The 19,593-nt window shown below is 37.8% G+C and overlaps 1 protein-coding gene across 2 annotated transcripts in view; it reads left to right on the top strand.

The window, feature by feature from the left end:
* LOC118269809 (cell adhesion molecule Dscam2) overlaps positions 1 to 19,593 on the top strand; it is a 150,808-nt gene that overhangs the window by 88,015 nt on the left and 43,200 nt on the right. For both annotated transcript variants that reach the window (XM_050698747.1, XM_050698748.1), the window contains exon 4: positions 18,783 to 18,925. In XM_050698747.1, the coding sequence (XP_050554704.1) occupies positions 18,783 to 18,925 (143 nt within the window). The remainder of the gene's footprint in view (positions 1 to 18,782; positions 18,926 to 19,593) is intronic.

Below are 19,593 nucleotides of genomic sequence, written 5' to 3'. Positions count from 1 at the left end.
GTCGGGAATATGTTCGGAGCAACGCAACCGAACAGCTCAGCATTTTTACTTGTATGCATTTTTATAAATGCGTCAATTTTACGTGTAGTTAGTTAGTTCGCATTCGGCGGTCAACTCATACCAATCAAATCAAATCAAATCATCTTCTAGTTTTAACCATTTAAACCAATAATTTGTAGAATTTAATATAATTCGTAATCAACCATAAATTAGTGTATTTTTTATCTCACCATTGATAACAATATAATTATCATTCATATACCAATAAAATACAACCATAAACACTACAAAAAAGGTACTCGCTTCGTACGTAGCGACACACACCTTTTTACACGGTTTAAACCCCAAATTTATAGCTCGTTAATCTTGTCTGACCCTTCCGCGTCATTGGTTCTGAATGAATTAATGCCTGCCCTCGCCCAGGGATTAGCGTGATGCTTGTCCGACTAGGAAACGACTCCGTACGGAGGCAGCGGCCCGTGAATATTGCGTGACGGATGGCTACACGTCGCCTCATTTGTTCGACCGCGATAAACTCTTCCATCGATTGATCCATTAGCCCTGTCATCAAATATATTACGGTAATTCAATTGTGTTCATCCAGCTGAAACAATGAAATCATGAAATCGTTTGAAAATTTATTCTTTATGGAAAACAAATAACTGAATCTTTATCAGAAGACGAACACTAAACGAAGTCCATTTAAAAAAATAAATCTAAAAGTGGTTAGCGCTGACACCACAAAGGGGCTCAGATATCTGAAGCTGACGTGATATCGCATTCCGTGTGGCAGTGCGCGGGCCCCGGCCGCCGCCTGTAATCCTGCGGGCCAGATTAATACTCACATCGGCTCTTTGATGGGCGGTCGGTGACTGATGGGCTTTTAACGTAACCGGCCAGAGAATTATTTTTTCAGATAAAGGGTTGTATTTGAATTTGTTTGCGGTTTAAAGTATTTAGCTTTCGGTAACATTCGATCATTAATTTTAAACCTACGTAAATTGTACTGAAGTAAATTTGGTTAGATTTGTTTTTATTAGCAAGCGAAGAAATTTTATTACAGGATGACCTCGTCACGAAATATTTTTCGTCTCTTTAGTGAAGCAAATCGACCCTTATAAGATACTATCGTAAAGAAAACTGGTAGTAGCAGTTAAGTAAGCTTGGTTTTTCCGAGTAAGTGAGCAAGTAACAGGTCGTATCGCCGGCGCCGGTAACAGATCACCTGTTCCTGCCCAACGTGTGCCCACTGAGCTGTTCACTGCGTCACTTATGAGCCGCGCTCCATTAAACACTGAACACAATGTTGTGCTCACAACACTCCTTCATACCAGTTCATTACATGTACCTAGTAAGTATTGTTCCATTTTGTTTTGTTACAACAAAAACATCGACCGGTTTATAAAATTTTGTACTTTCGAGATCACGTTCGGTGAGCAAACATTGGCGTATAAAGGTGCTTCACCGATAAACGAAAACAGGAAAGAACATGCTGACACATAATTTCCACATCACATAGTCATCAGCGAGCGAACTGATCGTTCTCTGAACCAATTTTCAATTTTCATTAGCGTCCGGCCAATTTGACGCTTTGCGTCGCGGGGCGGCGGCGTGACGGCGGCGCGGCGCGGTCGTTGCGTGATAAATGATTGATAAATTATGTATATGTACAATGAAGGGAAACTGTGAGGTACAAGGGGCGAGCGAACAGCGACTCTACTTGTAACAACTCCTGTATGATTGTTATGGTAGGATTGAATTACAGATACATTTTGTATAACTATGCCAAAACAAATCTTTGTGAGTTGACAAAGAAAACACGGTCGACCTAAAATCAAAATCTGGTCTTAGAATTCATCAGTACAATAATAAGGTACAAAATAAACAGACTCCAAATATGTACCTTATCTCTTTAGTAGGTTTCTAGAAACGAATGTATTTTATCTATATAATAGTAGTGATGAATAATTCACGAGTGGGTTCTAATAACAATAAATGTACGAACAATATTAATGTATGTGATATAAATATGTTCCCAGAAATATTTATTAGCAGTTGTAAGTATACGGTACTTGGAATTTCAAACTCAAACAAATTATGAAAACATATACATATTATACATACCTAGGTATAATGTTTATATAGTGTACCTAAATGATAAATTGTTACTGAAGTTTGTTTTTATTGTACTAACATATTTTGAGTAGCCCAAGTAGAGTGGGCGAGCTGCTAGACAAATATTTATTTTTTGGACCTTCGTCTGTTATTTTTAGCACAACACAAATATCAAAATACGCGAAACAGTAATATATTTAGGGATGTACATAATGACTTTTAATAAGTATTAAATGACGTTAAGCAATTCTACTGTAACTATTATTTATCAAGCGTTCCTGTAGAGCCAGTAACTCCCGCTCCCTCTCTTCCCTCGGCCCACCACATGCAGTTCATATTCGCGTCGTCCGGACCGTTTGTCTTCGTTACCGTAATAACCTAGTGACGTAATAACCCCGTGACGTAATAACCTCCTGACGTCTCCAGAATACGGCCACGTCAGCTGATGTCGCGCTCACAACGGATATTTAGTGTTGTTAGCTGCCACACTAAATAATTGTGCAGCGTGCTTCATTACTTGTAGTAATAAAAAAAAACTTTCATGAAAAAAATTTTTATTGATTTGAAACTTCCAAGGTATTAAAAACCGGCCAAGTGCGAGTCGGACTCGCCCATGAAGGGTTCCGTAACAGCAAGTAGATGACATATTATAAAAGTTATAAAATAACTTGGTTTTACATAGTGTTTGTATGAACGACAAAGTTATATTTGCGGTTTTTGAAAATGTTTCATTTCTTAAAAACTAATAATGATATCTGGTTCAAACCAATTTTCGTTGTTAGTTTCTATTGAAATCTACAGCATATATTTTTTTTAGTTTTCTCACTCTCTTATTTTAAAAGTTAGAGGGGGGGACACTCATTTTTCCACTTTGGAAGCGTCTAAATTTCAAACGGTTGATTTTGTCGAAAAATGGTTTTAGGAACCTTAATATCTTTTTTAAAGACCTATCCATAGACACCCATCACGGATATGTTAGATGAAAAAAAAATTTTTTTGAATCAGTTCCATGTATGGAGTGCCCCCCATTAATTTTTAAATTTATTATTTTTTATTCAAAATTCGAATAGCAGTTTCCAAAATACATCAACCTACAAAGTTTCAACTATGTAGGCCCAACAGTTTCTGAAATAAATGGCTGTGACATACGGACGGACGGACGGACGGACAGACAGACATGACGAATCTATAAGGGTTCCGTTTTTTGCCATTTGGCTACGGAACCCTAAAAAGTTCCCAAATTGTACGAATCATGGCCTACTCGTATAGATAGGAAGGTGTCTCAGAGAAAGTATGTTTCGGAATACAGCAAGCGACCAGTGGCTACTGATATTTTTTCTTCATCGCCACCAAATTACCCAGCTAATACCACCTACGAGGTTGGCGTACAAAAACCGCTCCGTAGGAAATATTACAAGTAAGCCGAGGGCGAGTCCACGTAGGAGCCTCGTTTATCTTCGTTCCTCGAATAATGTGCTGTGCGCCAATAATTGTGGATGATGTATTTACTCACTAACCATCACACGCGTACATTTGTTATAACCTCTAACCCAAGTGAATAAAGCTCATTATTCAACGCCACAGCGGCACCGTTATCGCAGTAATATATTCACTTACCAAACATATCCAGTTAAATTGAGTCGGCGAATGGTCCTTCGTAATGTTTTTCATTTGCGTTTCTCATGATTTCTGCAATTTAAATTTCGGACTGGGAAGACTTATTGAATTTGTTATAATCGCTTAAGTACAGTGTTTGTGTTTCTGAGGTAGGTAATGGCTTTACTTCACATTATAATACAAGTAGATTTAGTATTTCGTTAAGCCGATCAGGGAATTAAGTTAATATTTAAGAGTCGTTGAAAGTTGCAAACTCATAACACTGGCAGTTATTGAAACAGTTACTGCTGAGTTCTTGTGAACATTTCAGAGTAAACATTTCGTTTTATTACTGGCAACTCTGAAACTCCATTAATACTTCGTATTGTGTATCGGAATTCAATAAATAGCCAAGAATCCCTTTAGGTATAAGTTTTAGTTTGTAATAGGTTTATTACTCTTTGTTAGAGCAGACAAGTCTTTCATAAAGTTTACTTCATTTCCTCATAACTTAGAATCAATTTACAATATAGCATTTTATCCTGTTTAACATTAACAACAGAGTAAAATATCACTTAAGTTCAGTTTCCTGTATATAAGTCGAATAGAACAAAAGTTGACTCAGACAACACAACACTAGTACAGACAGCTCCCAAAAATCCGCGACCGACAAAAGTCGAGCACTTCCTACAAAGTCGGAGTAACAATTCATTTATCAATAATTTCAACTTGATTTGCAAGTACTTACTCAATTTAATCGTATTCACAAAACAAACTTTGAAAGTCACGACCGGAACAATTTGCGTTTGCTGGCTAAAATGTCTTTATGTAAAGGTTGATAGGGTTCATTTCTCTTTGTCAGGGTGTGCGCGGGGTAACGAGGTGGGGATGCCGTCATATTTCAGTGGGTAGCCGTCTATTGAGGCGTGAACCGCGATAAGGTCGACGTCTCACTAGCTGACGACACTTTTGGGAACAAAATGTTGCGGAATTCCTTAAATGCCGTTACCTCGAAACTTTCTCTTAAAAGTTGCTATAAGCATACTTTGCTAGCACTTTTTCTAGGAAGATCAAAAATATTTCTTAGTGTAAATGATAAGAACATTACATAAATATTTATTTGTTTATTGTTCAGTACAAAACTCACGAGACAAACTATTTCTTTACAAAGATATTGTATCTAGTGAAAGTGGCGAGACAGTAGACAGTAGTTGTAGAGAAGTTGTCATAAATAGCCGATAACGTTGATCTCGGTACTGATCCAACTAGCACCAAGTACTGGCCACAAGTTTGTACCGGAGGGGGGAGGGAGCGGCTCCGGATAATTTAGCCGAGCAACTTAACTACTCGTCCTCTGTGGCCAATACTGGAAGTTGCGCGGCACTCATAAAACACAGTTATATGTCATATACTCGTGTGGGACACTCACTCAATATCATGGTTTACGACTTTTGGAAGAGGATGAGGAAACTATATAAAGTAGCCTCACGTGCCTAAATAATGCATACGAGTGTTGCTTTTCCTGTCAGTCCCTCTGATAAGGATAAGTAGAAGTGAGCAGTAAACAAATTATTATAATAATGAAAACATAGTCAAAATCATTATAATATCATTTCATTACAATATCTGACCCACCTTTGTTACATACATCTTACTTTTAGTGGTATACTTGACTTATGAATAACGTTTTCTTTTCAATAGATGCTCATAGTAAATAAAATATTTTGTGCCGCTTTTATTTGAAGAAAATTCGTATAGAAAGTTTTGCAAGCGTGCTCATATTATAATAAATGAATGTTCTTATCAGTAAATAGGATGGCTATCTGAAAGGAAGGAGATGGCTGTTTGCTACAAAAATAGTATTTTCTCGAAAACTTATTGATTTACGACGTGATAACATTCTGTTTATATGACCAGTGACATCGCTCCGTTATGGTGAAGGCGGGGTAGAGGGGGGGAGGGTACGAGCTGTGATACATAAACGTCACGTCGTTTGCTCTCAATCTTAACAAGATCGCCGCCCGCCGCTCTAACATATCTGCGGACATGGCTGCAATCTTTTACCATTTAAATACAACATTAACCAACAACCGCTTAGCTTCCGACTCGAATCGCTACAAAAATATTAGGAGAATAATGGCCTCGTTTACTTGAGAATATATTTATTGTAGCTTTGGGTAAATCTTCCAACATAAAGGCTTAGTCTAGTCAGAGGGATCAATGCGGAGCTTGAAGTAAGCATTATCGATAATGCCCGTATTTCTTATAAGGGGCTACATTTAAATTTAGACTACATAATAATAGAAAACTAACACTTTAATGTAGTTGTGCCTTAGTATTGAACAGTAAACTAATGTTTTCTTATAAAAAAATATCTCTGAATATGGTACAACTTTCGAGATTGGCTGGGCTGATACAGATCAGTAAGTTACCGATACATATTACATTTCCGAGTATTCCGCTACCTACATACATATAAGCAAGAAACGAGTGACCTGTAAATACAACCGTCGCAGATATTTCCATTGTATGTCCACCACATCAGAAGACTGCACCGGGCCGCGGCTCTATAGACAATAAGTTGGTTCGCGTTCGATCGTCGGACGAATTTTTACAATTTACATGAAAATTGGCGTTCGCTGACGCGTGTGCACAATTATCGGGACGGACGCCGGACGCCGGGTGCGAGCCGGACAGCGGCGTGCCGTGCTGTGCTGTCACACTACATTTTTGTTCTACAATTTTGAAATGTTGTTCTGCATTGACTCTGGTGCAGATACTAACGTTAAATGCTAAAAATAATTTGCAGACATACGTAACATTATATGTGTAACAATTAACTTAAAGATGAAACTCGTTTCACCGATAGACTGAGAAACATAAAAGTGTTTGTACACTAATATCAATTGTGACTGTACACTATCATCAGTAGCAAACTATAAAAATCTCGATCGTCAAACCATCAAAATGTAAAGACCAAAATACCCGAATGCTCTTCCAACCTTGGACGGCATGTCATCCTCGACGGCTGGTTACATTATATCGAGTGCTGGGCAGTGCATGCCCCCGGAACTCCTCGTCAGCTGTCCTATCGCTGCCAATGGTGACGTTTATTATGGCGGGAGACGGCAGGGGGGGGAGCACTCTGTATGACAATGTTTTTGATAGCACACATTTGATTGTATTGTTTGAAGTCTGTTACGATTGCAGAAGTAATAATAATTTTACTTTCGAAATAACAATAAAGTTAGTTCTATAAAATTCATATTTTTATTTTATTATCAATGTAGTGGTTTTGAACTAGTAAGAAGTGATCGAAGGTTTAGAATTGGACTCTTCAAGAAAGATCCGGAATAAGAAAATAAGTACATGAAGTTAATATTTCACATTGTTGATAGGCTGTGTTTATGTCGACACTCACTTAACGATAACCTAATTTTAAACGGAGCTCATGGTAACAAATTAGGGAGCAGTGTCGGTGGGGGACGATCAATCATCGAGCGTAACGTGTATAACTTGTGACGTCATTAATATAACAGGAGCGTGTGACGTCACGGCTCCCATACGTCTCTGTCACGCCGGCCACTGGTAACCGATTGCTCTTCACTTGTTTCATCCGAACCGCTTTGAAAACGGACCTCACTGTAATCTCCTGCTAACCTTTGTGACCCCGCACTACTGCTTATTCTACAACTTAATCAACTTGTCTCGCAGTGACAGCACAACAAACAGATTGCTTTACTTTGTACTATCTGCTGTTTGCCAATTTACTAAAGCATAATTTTATAGATGTGTCACGTTATTTGCAGCCGAAACTGTTCTTGGAAAAGAATGTCAGTGACACAACGTGATTTCGTCCATGTCATTCAAAAGGAACGCATTACTAGTAGAACACGCGCCGCCTGCGTCACTAGCTATCAGCATTCAGGCCGCGCCTGTCAACACTATTCCACGAGGGTTCACTAACACTATTTGTCATGGGGCCAGTCTGCTATGGAAACTGCATGATTTTCTTTGTTCTGGTGTCCAATCCATTGTTTCCATTTTGTTAGTGATTTAATCATGCTTTTGTAATATTTTCGAGTAAATTAGTTCACGTTTTCTAACCGTCGTGTCGGGGATTATCCCATACCTGTAGGGATCTTGTTAAGGATTATAAAGGGATGATCCCGCTTACAAAATTTTGGAAATCACTTCCGAAGAAGTTCCTCCGCAGTTGACTAATGGCTGTTGCAGCTTTCAGTAGTTTACAATAATAACGTTTACGGGTTCACTTCGTCAGAGTTTCAAAATATTCGTATGTAGTCAAAGTATCTCCTGCGACTGAACATGGCTTTCCTACAAAACCTTACTTGCTGAAGTTTTCTGAACATTTCCCGAATATAGTTAAAAGTTTCCGCGTATTTTGAGTTAATGTTTATCAACCGCAGAACAAAGTTTTACTATGTGTACGTTACGAATGTCGGAACTGGTTATTTTCGTTTACAGTGAATCTTAGACATAATTTGATTTATTCTATGTTTGGCTAACATTTACTTATATTTAGTAGCAGTAAATTTGCTTTGCTTCAAAGATTTCACGAAGTTTGAATCGTCTGATTTCAACATTGCTCTATAAAAAATCTGTCATAATTGTGTGTGTGTGGTGCTCATCGACTGCATCGTTTCCCAGTTGACAAAGCCGGTAAGTGTCGCACATCGATCTCGTCGCGTCGCTGCTCTCTGCTCGTTACTGACGGACGTAGTTTGTTGCTCGTCGCTCATGTACCCCATACTTATCAAACTAAATATTGCTTTCACAATCTTTTACAAAAAAAGTACTTCACGATGTTTGTACCAGAACTTGTAAAATGTTGCGCACAACCTTCACAAAATCGTATAAAAATGGCGAGTGAAGTGCAGTAACTTGGCGCTGAATATGTTAATTACGAGACTCACAAAATACACAATGTTCGGCTCCGCTCTCCATGCGAGTCACTCGTTAAATTTCTAAGCACATTTTTATGGCTTCACACAATCTTTAGCTGTGAATTTTCCAGCGTGTGGGCGTTTATTAGAAAAGTTGCGACTACTCGCACTGTGATTAGTTTCCGAAGCGAATAATACTACACACTCGCAATATCAGACGTTTATGAAAGTGGGCGTGGCCAGCAGCGCCGCGCCGCGGACTTAGTTGGCGTTAATCCTTTAGGCTATTTATAATACCTATGTAAAATTACGGGTAAACTTCGGTCCGTGTTCGACGTAATCCTTGAAAGTGGGAGATCAATTTGTGTTATCGTTTAAGCGTTAACGTTTAAGCTGTGTTCTACAGAACTTTTCAATGCTTCGCTTTAAAATTTGGAGAATTGATCAATTGCTTTATTTTCAGAAGCCTACTTTTTGGGAAAATAACTGAACTATTTTTGAAACAATGATACTTACCAATTACAATGATAATTGATTTCAAAGTAAAAAAATATAAAAGTAATAAGAATAATCAATACGATAATCAATATTTAAGTTTAAGTACTATTGGACAAATAGCTAAATTCAGACATTTTTAATTACTTCATTCATTTCTTCATCGTAAAAGTACCTCCACAATCAGCTCCCGCGCTGTGTTATTCTTGTATACTCGTACTACGAGCCTATGTGTGTGTGTGTGTAGTTAAGTAATGACGTATAGAGAGCGATTGTGTGGACCTCTAATTTAACTTTTATTCTGTGTGCCGAGCCTTAATTTCAGTTGTGGAATTTGTTCCTGCGTGTAATTCATGCGGGCTCCGTTTATTTGTTCACATTTGGATTACTGTGAGTTGTGTTCAGTTTTTGAGACGCGAAATAAGTTTTACTACAGTTTTGTTTATGTTAATTGGCTGCTAATCGCACCTACAATATACATGTATGTATAACTTCTGACGTTTGACCTAAGCAACGAGTATTTATTTAACAAAATTATACAGAAGTCGATCTCGTTTTTAATCATCCCAAAAAAATAAAAAGACGCTCGAATATGCAATGGACATTGGTGTAACTGTATATAAAGATGTACAAAGGGCGCGGACTGCGGCGACCCCAAATAAATGAGGGTCCGGCAGGGGATGCTGGCACTGGATACCATCAATAACAATACTCGGAATCCGTTCCATCAGACATCTTTATACAGGCGTTGTAAGAAATATGTATTTTAAATATTTTTTCGTGATTTACATATTTAACAACATTATGCAGAGATTTGGTCATTTGTTTGTATTGAATGGACTCGGAAACTACTGGACCATTTATTATCACAATATTTGTAACAAAACTTACGTTCTTAATAACAACATAGATTATTATCTCAAAAGTCCTACGGAATGTCGATCTGCTTTAAATGCCAAGTGTACAAAGCTGTAACAAAAGCTGGTTGAAAGTAACCCCAACTTGGAGCTCATTCATAACACAACCAGATCGCGCTACAATCTTGAAAGAGATACAAAGTAACATGAATACTTCCTTCAGCTCCGTCCATAGTTGGGAGCGGCGACAATGTCGATTATTATGTAAATGCGATTTGTTCAGCGATGTTATGTAGTCCGCACCACTACCAGCATAGTAATTGAAAATCGCCAGTGAAGAGCTGTAAAACTGAACAACTTCTACGAGAGCGTAATAAAAAGATTTCCGTTTGATTTTTCTATAAGAGATTTTATTGCATTAGGTTTTATTCTTTGGAACAATTTTGTATTTTATGTGTTAGTTGGAAAGCTATTGTGAGTCGAAATACGAGTGTTATGGTTGTGGGAACTTCATCAATGTTCGTTTATTGACTTTAAAATGTTTATTTGTATTCGCTGTTGTTTTGTTTGGAGTTGTTTGCATTAATGTGGATCAAACATACAATGAAATTCATTTTAAATGTCTCTTTATTGCATTGTTTAACTTGTGTATTTTATTTTTTAAACAATTTTTCTTCGTTTATGATAAAAGGTCAATCAGATTTTTGGTTCATACACTTATTCTCGACGACCTTACATATCTTTTTTATGAAACCAGTTTAAAAGTTGGTATCCGAACACGCTCAACACTTTTCACCCTTCTCCATCTCGTTGTGTTTAGTTATTGTCCCCACAACAATTATAAAAGTTTATATCAAGATCTTATTTGGTATTTATAATAAAAGAGCTGGAGCTGAAATAATCTGAACAATGTTCTCCGCCAAACTTGACTTGGAATTCTTTTACTTTTTCTTATCTCGCTACTTCCGTGCGAACATTGTCACGTAATCTCGAAACATTGTTGAATCAACAAAAGATATTCCTCCATTAAAATTAGCTCGTTCAAACTAATCTTTTTTTATGAAAGACGGTTGCTTTTCATTACGTTTCTGTGTGTAAAGTATATTCAAAGTGTTCTCAGCCGTTATCCTGGTACGTAATGGTCGGTGTACCCGAGGGATTCCGACGGAAAATTGTGCGGACAAAAGGTATCGAAGGATAAACCGCCCCGTGCCCGTGTCTCGCGCCGCACTTACTTGTGAGCTGAAGAACTCACCCACACACACATACAACATTTTTGAATCGCACACACTTTGTAGTGTTTCATGTGAAATTAAATCTTTACACACACATTGATACATTTCAAGACTTACGCACACATGTCTAATCCTAATCGCATGTAACAGAGAATTAGCAACATCGCGGCGTATGTGTGTGTGTCATTGTTGGTAGGTGTTGTTATGTGTTGTGAGTGTGTGCGTGGGTTGATTGCTATGAAGAGGACGGAGTGTTCGGGGCCAGATTCAGGTTTGTTAAAAATAATGTCTTGTGGTATGAGCCCTTCATTTCAACATCGGAATTCTTTTGTCCGCTGCCAAATTGTTCGCATTCAAAAAGTATTCTCTTTTTTCTTTTATGTTAATGATTACTGGATCCGAATTTGTATAAAATATCTTTTAAAACTTACCGTTTTTAATGATGGTTATTATTTATTTTATGCTAAAAGTATTGTGTTTCGGAGTTGGCTTTAAATTTAATAGACGAAATACTAGTACAACCTTCTGAGATTTAATAATTATTTCACTTGAAAATAGACCTATAATACGATTACGGCTAACAATCAAATATTTTTTATTTTACGTGCATACATGCAGTATTTAATACTTTTGTATAAACCAATACTTAAAATTAATAAGCAAACAATTCGGATTAAGATAACAACAACAAGAACAACAACGGTTCATTGTTTAATTACACCCTCGGAATAACGCGCTGGCTCCCTGACTACAGTGTAATCCAGTGTGCGCCGGGATCAACTTAACATATTATCATAACATTCAAGGACCTTGAAGGTCTACAATAATCCGAGCATTATCGTCAAAGTCGCGACATTAAGGCCGGGTCTACACTCGATAAACTAAAGCTAATATTAATAATGTTGCCTTTGCATAGAATTGTTTCGAGCGTTTGTCGAGCAAACAATCGGCCCTTTGGGTTCGCTCGTAAAACTGGCCTCCTCAGTGTGCCCTACGCACTACATTATGGGTATCGAACCTGTTAAGGGTTGGCCCAAGTGATACGAGGCCTCTTGAATAAACAGACAAGGTACGTCTTGTAACCACTTTACATTGAACATGAAACACGCAATTTTATTATGTTTGCTTCCAGTTAAGCTAGTACTTTACATTTTCCAACACAATATGTATTTTAGAAATTAACACGAATTCTTTCCAACTTTGTATTTTACTTAATAAGCAATAAAATTCGCTTTAGTGCTCATAAAACAGAGTTAAAACTGTAGTTTATACAAACTTTAACGGTGTGTTGTTACTTTTTCATTAGTTGTAATTAAATAAACAAGTAGATACTTGGGAGTTTTGTTATCGCCAACTGCTTCTTTTAACTGTGAAACATTTTAAAAGAATCGTAGTCACAAGCCAACCAAACCACACAGTAGGTAAACAGATAAGTGGACATTGTTAAAGATTGTCAGATTTAAAAGTAAAACCTTGTAGAGTTAGTTTGTTGTATGTTTACCTCCCAACTCGAAACAAAAGAAAGAACAAGTACATTATCGTAATGTTCCCATTAGACACATTGTATAATCCCAAGCCACACACAAGCAATCTATCGCCATTAAACTTCCCATCCTATAACAAACATGCTTTGCACAAGTTCTGCCAAATATTTGCCGGCGCTCTGCGGGCTAGTGGAGATTGCCCGAGCCCTGCCCGAACCCTGCCCTCACTCTGCCCTCACTTTGTCCACGCTCTGCCCACACTCTGCCCGCACGTTGCCCTTACTCTGCCCTCGTTACACCGATTGATACTGTTGATGAATTCGTGCGGGTATAGTCGTCACGGCGCATTAACAACTTTCGGGACTATTTGAATACAAGGCTTTTGTTTGACTTTCCATGTAAAGGGTTAAATACATATGTATGTATGATTTATAGTTTTGCTGTCGGGAATGCTTTGTTGATTACTTTGTTATTATAATGTAGAAACAGTTAATTTACGAGGGATTAGAACAAACTTTATGCTGTTACTTACAGGGATAATAAATTCAAAACCCGGCTAATGAGTTTATGGCCGACCTGTTAAAAAACATGAATTAATGGATATGTCTAAGATTGGTTTTAAAAGCATTGCTAATGATAGAATTACTTAAGACTCATTATTCATGTATTATAATGAATGCGCACACGCTCCAGTGACCCGCACACCACCACTTACTGTCAGGATTACGTGCTATGAAACGCTGACGTACGGCTGAGGCTCAGCATCTCGAAGCTTCAGTTCAAAGCCTGCGCCTTATCTGAGCATATATATGCAGGACCTAAAATTATTTCTGTATATGTTATGTGTGGGTCTACAAATAAGGTTTTAGGTAAACAATAGATCGTATTTATCTTTAACACAATTGTAATTTATACCTTTTAAAACACGATAACTTTAGATTAATATAGAACTCACGCGAGTAATTTAGGTTTGAGAGGATCTATAGTTCAATAGAGAACTAAAGAACGGCCCTAATACCGGCCGTCTAAGCTCTTAATTCCGTTGTAAGCCAAACTTCGCACAGTCGTACCCAGCGGTATTCAATATTCCGTCCTGAATAATTCATATATTACCAACATACGATTAGGATGTACATCAGATTTTATTTCCCTTTCTGAACAGAATTACACTTGCAAATGGATTAGGATCACACTCTAGGTATGTGCACTGTTACGAGCTCTTGACGAATAGTCTGCTTCGTCTTACGAGCTGTTCATAAAATTAATTATACGAAGTGGTCCACCGTTTACTTAAATTCACTAGGAAAACATCAAGCAACGAACACAGTACACACAAGTCATTTGAAGATACAAAAAAATAAAGGAACAAAAAAAGACGTGTCACAAGAAATGGTATTATTTCGTAGCACACGACTACGAATTTGCGGAGTCGGCTACGACGTAGCAATTTTCGTAGCACGACATGATAATAATTTGAAAAATTGCAGTTACTAGGGTAGAGTATATCAGAAGCTCACAGATGGCAATGTGACACGAGTTTTCGAAATTCACAGAACAGTTTGAACGTTCATTATATGGCAGTGGATGTTGTATGTAAATTATTTGCAAAGCTCACGGCTTGAGGTTGCTAGTCAGTATGTTTATCAAAGCCTTCGGAGCGTTAGTGACAGTAACTCTCGGTTACTTTGACGCGCGCTAATTGGGAAGTGTCTAATGTTAAGTAGCAGTTCTACGTACTGGCTGGTACTCTTATAGTTTAAATTACTGACTATTCAAGTCTATTAACTACTAACATGTTTAGTGCTGATTCGTTAGCGGTGAACTAAACATTAAATGAAGTAAACATTAAAATATATAAAGAAAAATATGAATAATAGTGAATCGTTTTGATAAACAAATCGTATAGTAACCACTTTTAAAAATTTGTTTAAAAAGTCAACCTAATCAAAAGCGGAGTATACATACAGTATGCTTTTGCGCACTATTGAACATTTTAATATTTAGCTAAAGTTTTGACATATACACCCACTAATATTCCGAAGGACTTCACCTTAACACGGTTGCCACATCCGCCGCCACGTGGCGCGACATTGTCGCCGGCTGAACATGTTCATCATTAGCAGAACGTATTTAAATGCCAAGCCGCAACATCTTCTACGTCGGCCGTTGTTTACTTATGGCAATACTAGGAGTTCACACTACGACATTGTGTATTCTCTAGTAATAACTGCCTTTTATTAATAATGGAGAGGAAAGCTGAACACACAAAATGTTACAAGTTGTTATATTAATGATATACAAACAATGTTATGAAGAGACGAAGTATCAGCAAATAACACAAATGAACAAACACGATCCCGCGACCGGCGACCGGCGCCGTGCCGTGTACGGTACGTGATACAAACCGCATACGTTTCGTCACACGAACATTACGAGTCACATAAAAAGTCGCAGCATCATCGCTACACGAAAAATAGCAGATATGTCAGAATATTTTATTCAGCTTTCTGATATATTTCAGATGAACATTCTTTTGTTTTGTCAAAATAAAAAAAAAAAACAGTCGCTGTTATTGACACACCGAACCTTTTAAACTTTAACAAAACATTACAAAGAAAAAAATATCATAAATTCCATGTAGCAATAAAAAATATTTCCTCTCTTTAATACCGATGAAAATATTTTACCATATTATCCAAAATGTTATTATTTTAATTCATAAGTTTACTTTCAATCACTCATGTCCCACGATATCTCGGAGACATATAGGCGAGGAGGCCGCGACACAATCTCGCTGGCATGCAATATTCATGCGGCATGAGTCACGTAAACACCGCCATGATTATTTTATTGTGACCTTACACTCTTATTGGGACACACGACCTTTACTTGAGAGATTGATAGAGACTCCTGTTATAGGCCCCTCGTGTGTTCCACAAACTCAGTCAGGATTACAAGCATTTTTTGTGTATTCGAATAAAAAGCTCAGCAATTACTTAAACCATTTTGATAATAATTCAATATTACGTTGGCACTTTGATATTAATTCAAATTTAGACATTGTTACTGTTTTCTTGGTACAACTGTTAGTGAAGACGCTTTATTAAAGCAATAGTGATAACCCCAATAGTAATAATGACAAGTTCGATTAATTTAAATAAGACACACATTAAATGTGTTTAGAAAGTACCGAAAATGTTTGGCCGCAAATAATTTCATAAGCTGAAACATGTGAGCGGTGCAATAAATCTGTCGGTAATGTATAGCCGGGCGGTATAACGTACACTATCGTTTTAAACGCGACGGTTATAAATGGCGCGAACCACAGTCCGACCCGACTTCCATTCAAACGTTATTTTTCTTACATTCACCGACATTTTTTATCCAAACCAAAAATCATGGCTCATTTATCTTATTCACAAACCCGCAGATTCTATTAAAAAGATTTTCTTATTCAAAAACGCCAAGGAATTGAATCGGAATGGAAAGGAACAGTATCTGGGTGATTAATTACGAGGACAGTCACAGAAGTGAGTGTTTTGTTTCAACTTATCATTTGTATTCAAAGAGATTATTCAATAGAAACAGCAGGACACTATGAATAGCAGGGCGCCGCCGTTTGAAGGCCGCACAAAAATCGTTTTGAATTTAAATAAATGTGAGCGTTGAAAGACCCGCCGCTGGTTTAATTATAAATATTCTATGACACGTCCGAAATAGGCTTACATTAATAACAGTATAGACGAACAATAAAACTCCGAACTGTAACATAATAAAATCGAATTTATGTTTCATTTAACAGTATCGAAATTGGATTGATATTGATATCTACTCAGTTACATACACTATGTTTAGTGAGAGTAAACGTGACTCGTAGACGCGAGGTTTCATGTTTGGTTCTTTCTCCGGATTTCAGGTATGTAAATAACAAATTAAATATTAATTGAACTCAACGAACGTATCTGTAATTACATACCTTACGTAATAATTAATTACGATTACTCTGTTTTAATGGGAAACCGTTTCAAATGATGTCGTTTGTAATTCTGTTCAGCATTAATTGAATCCCACTGAGATTAAACGTAACTTCAAATATCGGTGATACATTTTGACTTAATCTAAGTTTCTTTTATACTTACTTTCTGGTTCCTATACTAGAGCAGTCGACCGAGACCTTTATGAACTTTATATAACAAACGGTGTTATCTACCTGAGCGAGACAGTGCTCCACAAAATCAGCCACGCCATGCTGAAATGAGATGTAATATCAAGCAAGGGTACACCTTGATAACTGAGACTCAATAAACTCCCTGCTTAACGGGAAACGTATAAAAATTGATGACACCACTTTTATGAGCAAAAACGTAACCCAGTGAGTTAACAGTAAGGGCTGAGCCGGTCGCAAGTTATTACTTAAAATAAGGTCTCTCGTAACTCTCGTGTGGACCTCAGACGTCGACGATTGAAGCCGTTAAATCCATGATCGAGGAACCTCCTCGTGACCCGCTCACGTAACTACCTTTTTTATCTTCCATAAATTTTGTATGCCGCCTTTACAACGCTCCAACTAGTGAATGCTTAACGAAATAGTTTCTTCAATTGGTTTAGGAGGGATTCTGAGGCTTTGACAGATCAAGATCTTGATCAACTAAACTGGCAGACTGCTTTACCTGTATAGAATACGTAAATTTATACGTAAGCTCTCTGAAGGTAGTTGGAGCTGAGTCGGAGCCGGATTCAGTTGGATATCAGTACTTTACATGTAGCAGTCTCCCAGCTGTACTACCTACTAGTGAAGGGACAAGACATACGAGTATAAATAGGTATAACACCATACTAATATATTTAATTGTTTTGCTAATTTGCGAAAACAAAGTAAACAGTTCCTACTACCTTACAATAAGTTTGAACAAAGTTAAAAATATGGCTCAGAAACATCAAACAAAGTGCTGGCAGTGAGTGCTTGCTAATAGTAAGTTGGTCAAGTTACGCCAGCGTTCGGACGAGCGGTGATACAAACAAACTTGCGATATCTTCAACTTCTCGTAACAATCCAAACTAAGGAAGATATTACTTGCTTTCATATTTTAAAAACATTTTCTCTTAAGACTTATAATGGACGGCGCTCTTGAAGCGGCCGACGCGACGCCAAGGAGGACCACCTTTGATAAAATTTGCTTTTTACTGCAAATGCAAATTGAGATTCTAAAAATTTCTTTTAAGTCAACGAGGCGTAAGTTTGTTACTGCGATTGCTCGTTACGATGAAATAATATTAAACGTGAAATCATAAATTATTTTATCGATAAATAACCATATAATGTTTACGAATGAAATGTGATGTAGGGACTATTTCCAGAGAATTCCATGTATAACAGAATATTGTTTGTTGTTTACTCCGGGCATTCAATAATGAGCTTTACAAGTAACAGAATTGTAATTAAATATTGCCATCGTTCTCATTACCGTTCCAGTTAATTGCTGTTGTTAACATGAATTCATTGGAAAACTGATTATTGAGCTGTTTGGGAATGATGGACTGACAGTAATATTATTTAACAAACATGTAATTGCATCGTATTTGCATTGGATTCTGTCCGCTTGAGTTGTGGCCAATAAATAACGTACAGTTGCCGCGGTACAGTTTCTCACCCGGCGTACACTATCCGTCGTGAACTTTTATATCGAGTTAAAGGAAACATCGCAACAGGTGATCCTGGTTTATATTTATTTTCCTTCCACTTCTTTGGACTTATAATGGTTGAGGAAAATTTGCCCGAATATTGTGAACGTATTCAAGTACAATAATAATTGCCCATAACTCTTACGCACTTCATCTACTGAAAATGGTTTGACACCATTATCTTTACTGTTAGAAAGCTGGTTGGAGATCGTAGTTTAAAGGTTCAGGTTTACAAGTGAACACTGTTGCCCGGTCACCGTTCTTGACTCTTACAATCAGTAGTAGCAATTTGTCACTTAAATTACTATTGTTGTATTCTACACTGCTGTCACTCCAGGACACTGCTGGATGCCTGTTAATAATAGTTTAAATTATCCTGTATTGTATGTACAGGGTGTGGTTTGTTTGCAGGAGCGCGCTGTCGAACGGCACGCTGTGGCTGGGCGCGTTCTCGGCGGCGCAGTACCGCAGCGACGTGCACGCCGCCGTGTACCGCTGCCGCGCCGCCAGCACCGCCGGCACCATCCTCTCGCGGGACATGAGGCTCGAGGCCGGTGAGTCCACCGCTATTGTTACACGCTATGTAATTTACAAAATGTATACAGATACGTAGTTTAGTAAAAAAGGTAATAATTTTTTCACACGAACTCCTCGTGTGAGTTACATTTGTCTTGGTAAGTAAACTTGTAATTTAGTACTTAATGCAATATAGATCAGAAAACGGCAGGAAAACAACGATATTTTCCTTTCATATTTCCACTGTCAATCTTCATACAAAATGTTTATTAAGCACAAAAGCCATTCGGAATAAATAATCACACCAATTTGCGAAGTAATGTAACATGACAGTTGTCTCGTTAAATAAAACAGTGAATGTTTACCTGCACAAGTAGCACTGGGAGCATGTTGTAACGAACTGTGAAGGTTAGTTCAGACGTCGCGGCGGCCGCAGACCGCAGCGCGCGCGACGTGCCGCGAGCTTGCGGTCACGGCAGACACACGAGGACGGCACGAGTACTACTATGTACTACCACACTATTCGTACAGATACTCGTACTTCGCATTACCCCTAGCTCTCTGTGAAAATCTATTTTACCACATGACCATTGAAATAGGCTAATGATGAAAGAAGAAAATAACCTGACGGCGCGGTGGCTGGGCAACTGGCTTACAGTGCGACTAGCCGCATAACGGGTAAACGGGTTTGATTGCCGCACGGAAC

This window comes from Spodoptera frugiperda, chromosome 15 (genome assembly GCF_023101765.2).
Source record: "Spodoptera frugiperda isolate SF20-4 chromosome 15, AGI-APGP_CSIRO_Sfru_2.0, whole genome shotgun sequence".
In the NCBI taxonomy this organism is placed as follows: Eukaryota; Metazoa; Arthropoda; class Insecta; order Lepidoptera; family Noctuidae; genus Spodoptera; species Spodoptera frugiperda.
The sequence above is the reverse complement of the archived record's forward strand: the minus strand, read 5'-3'. Positions and strand labels throughout refer to the sequence as shown.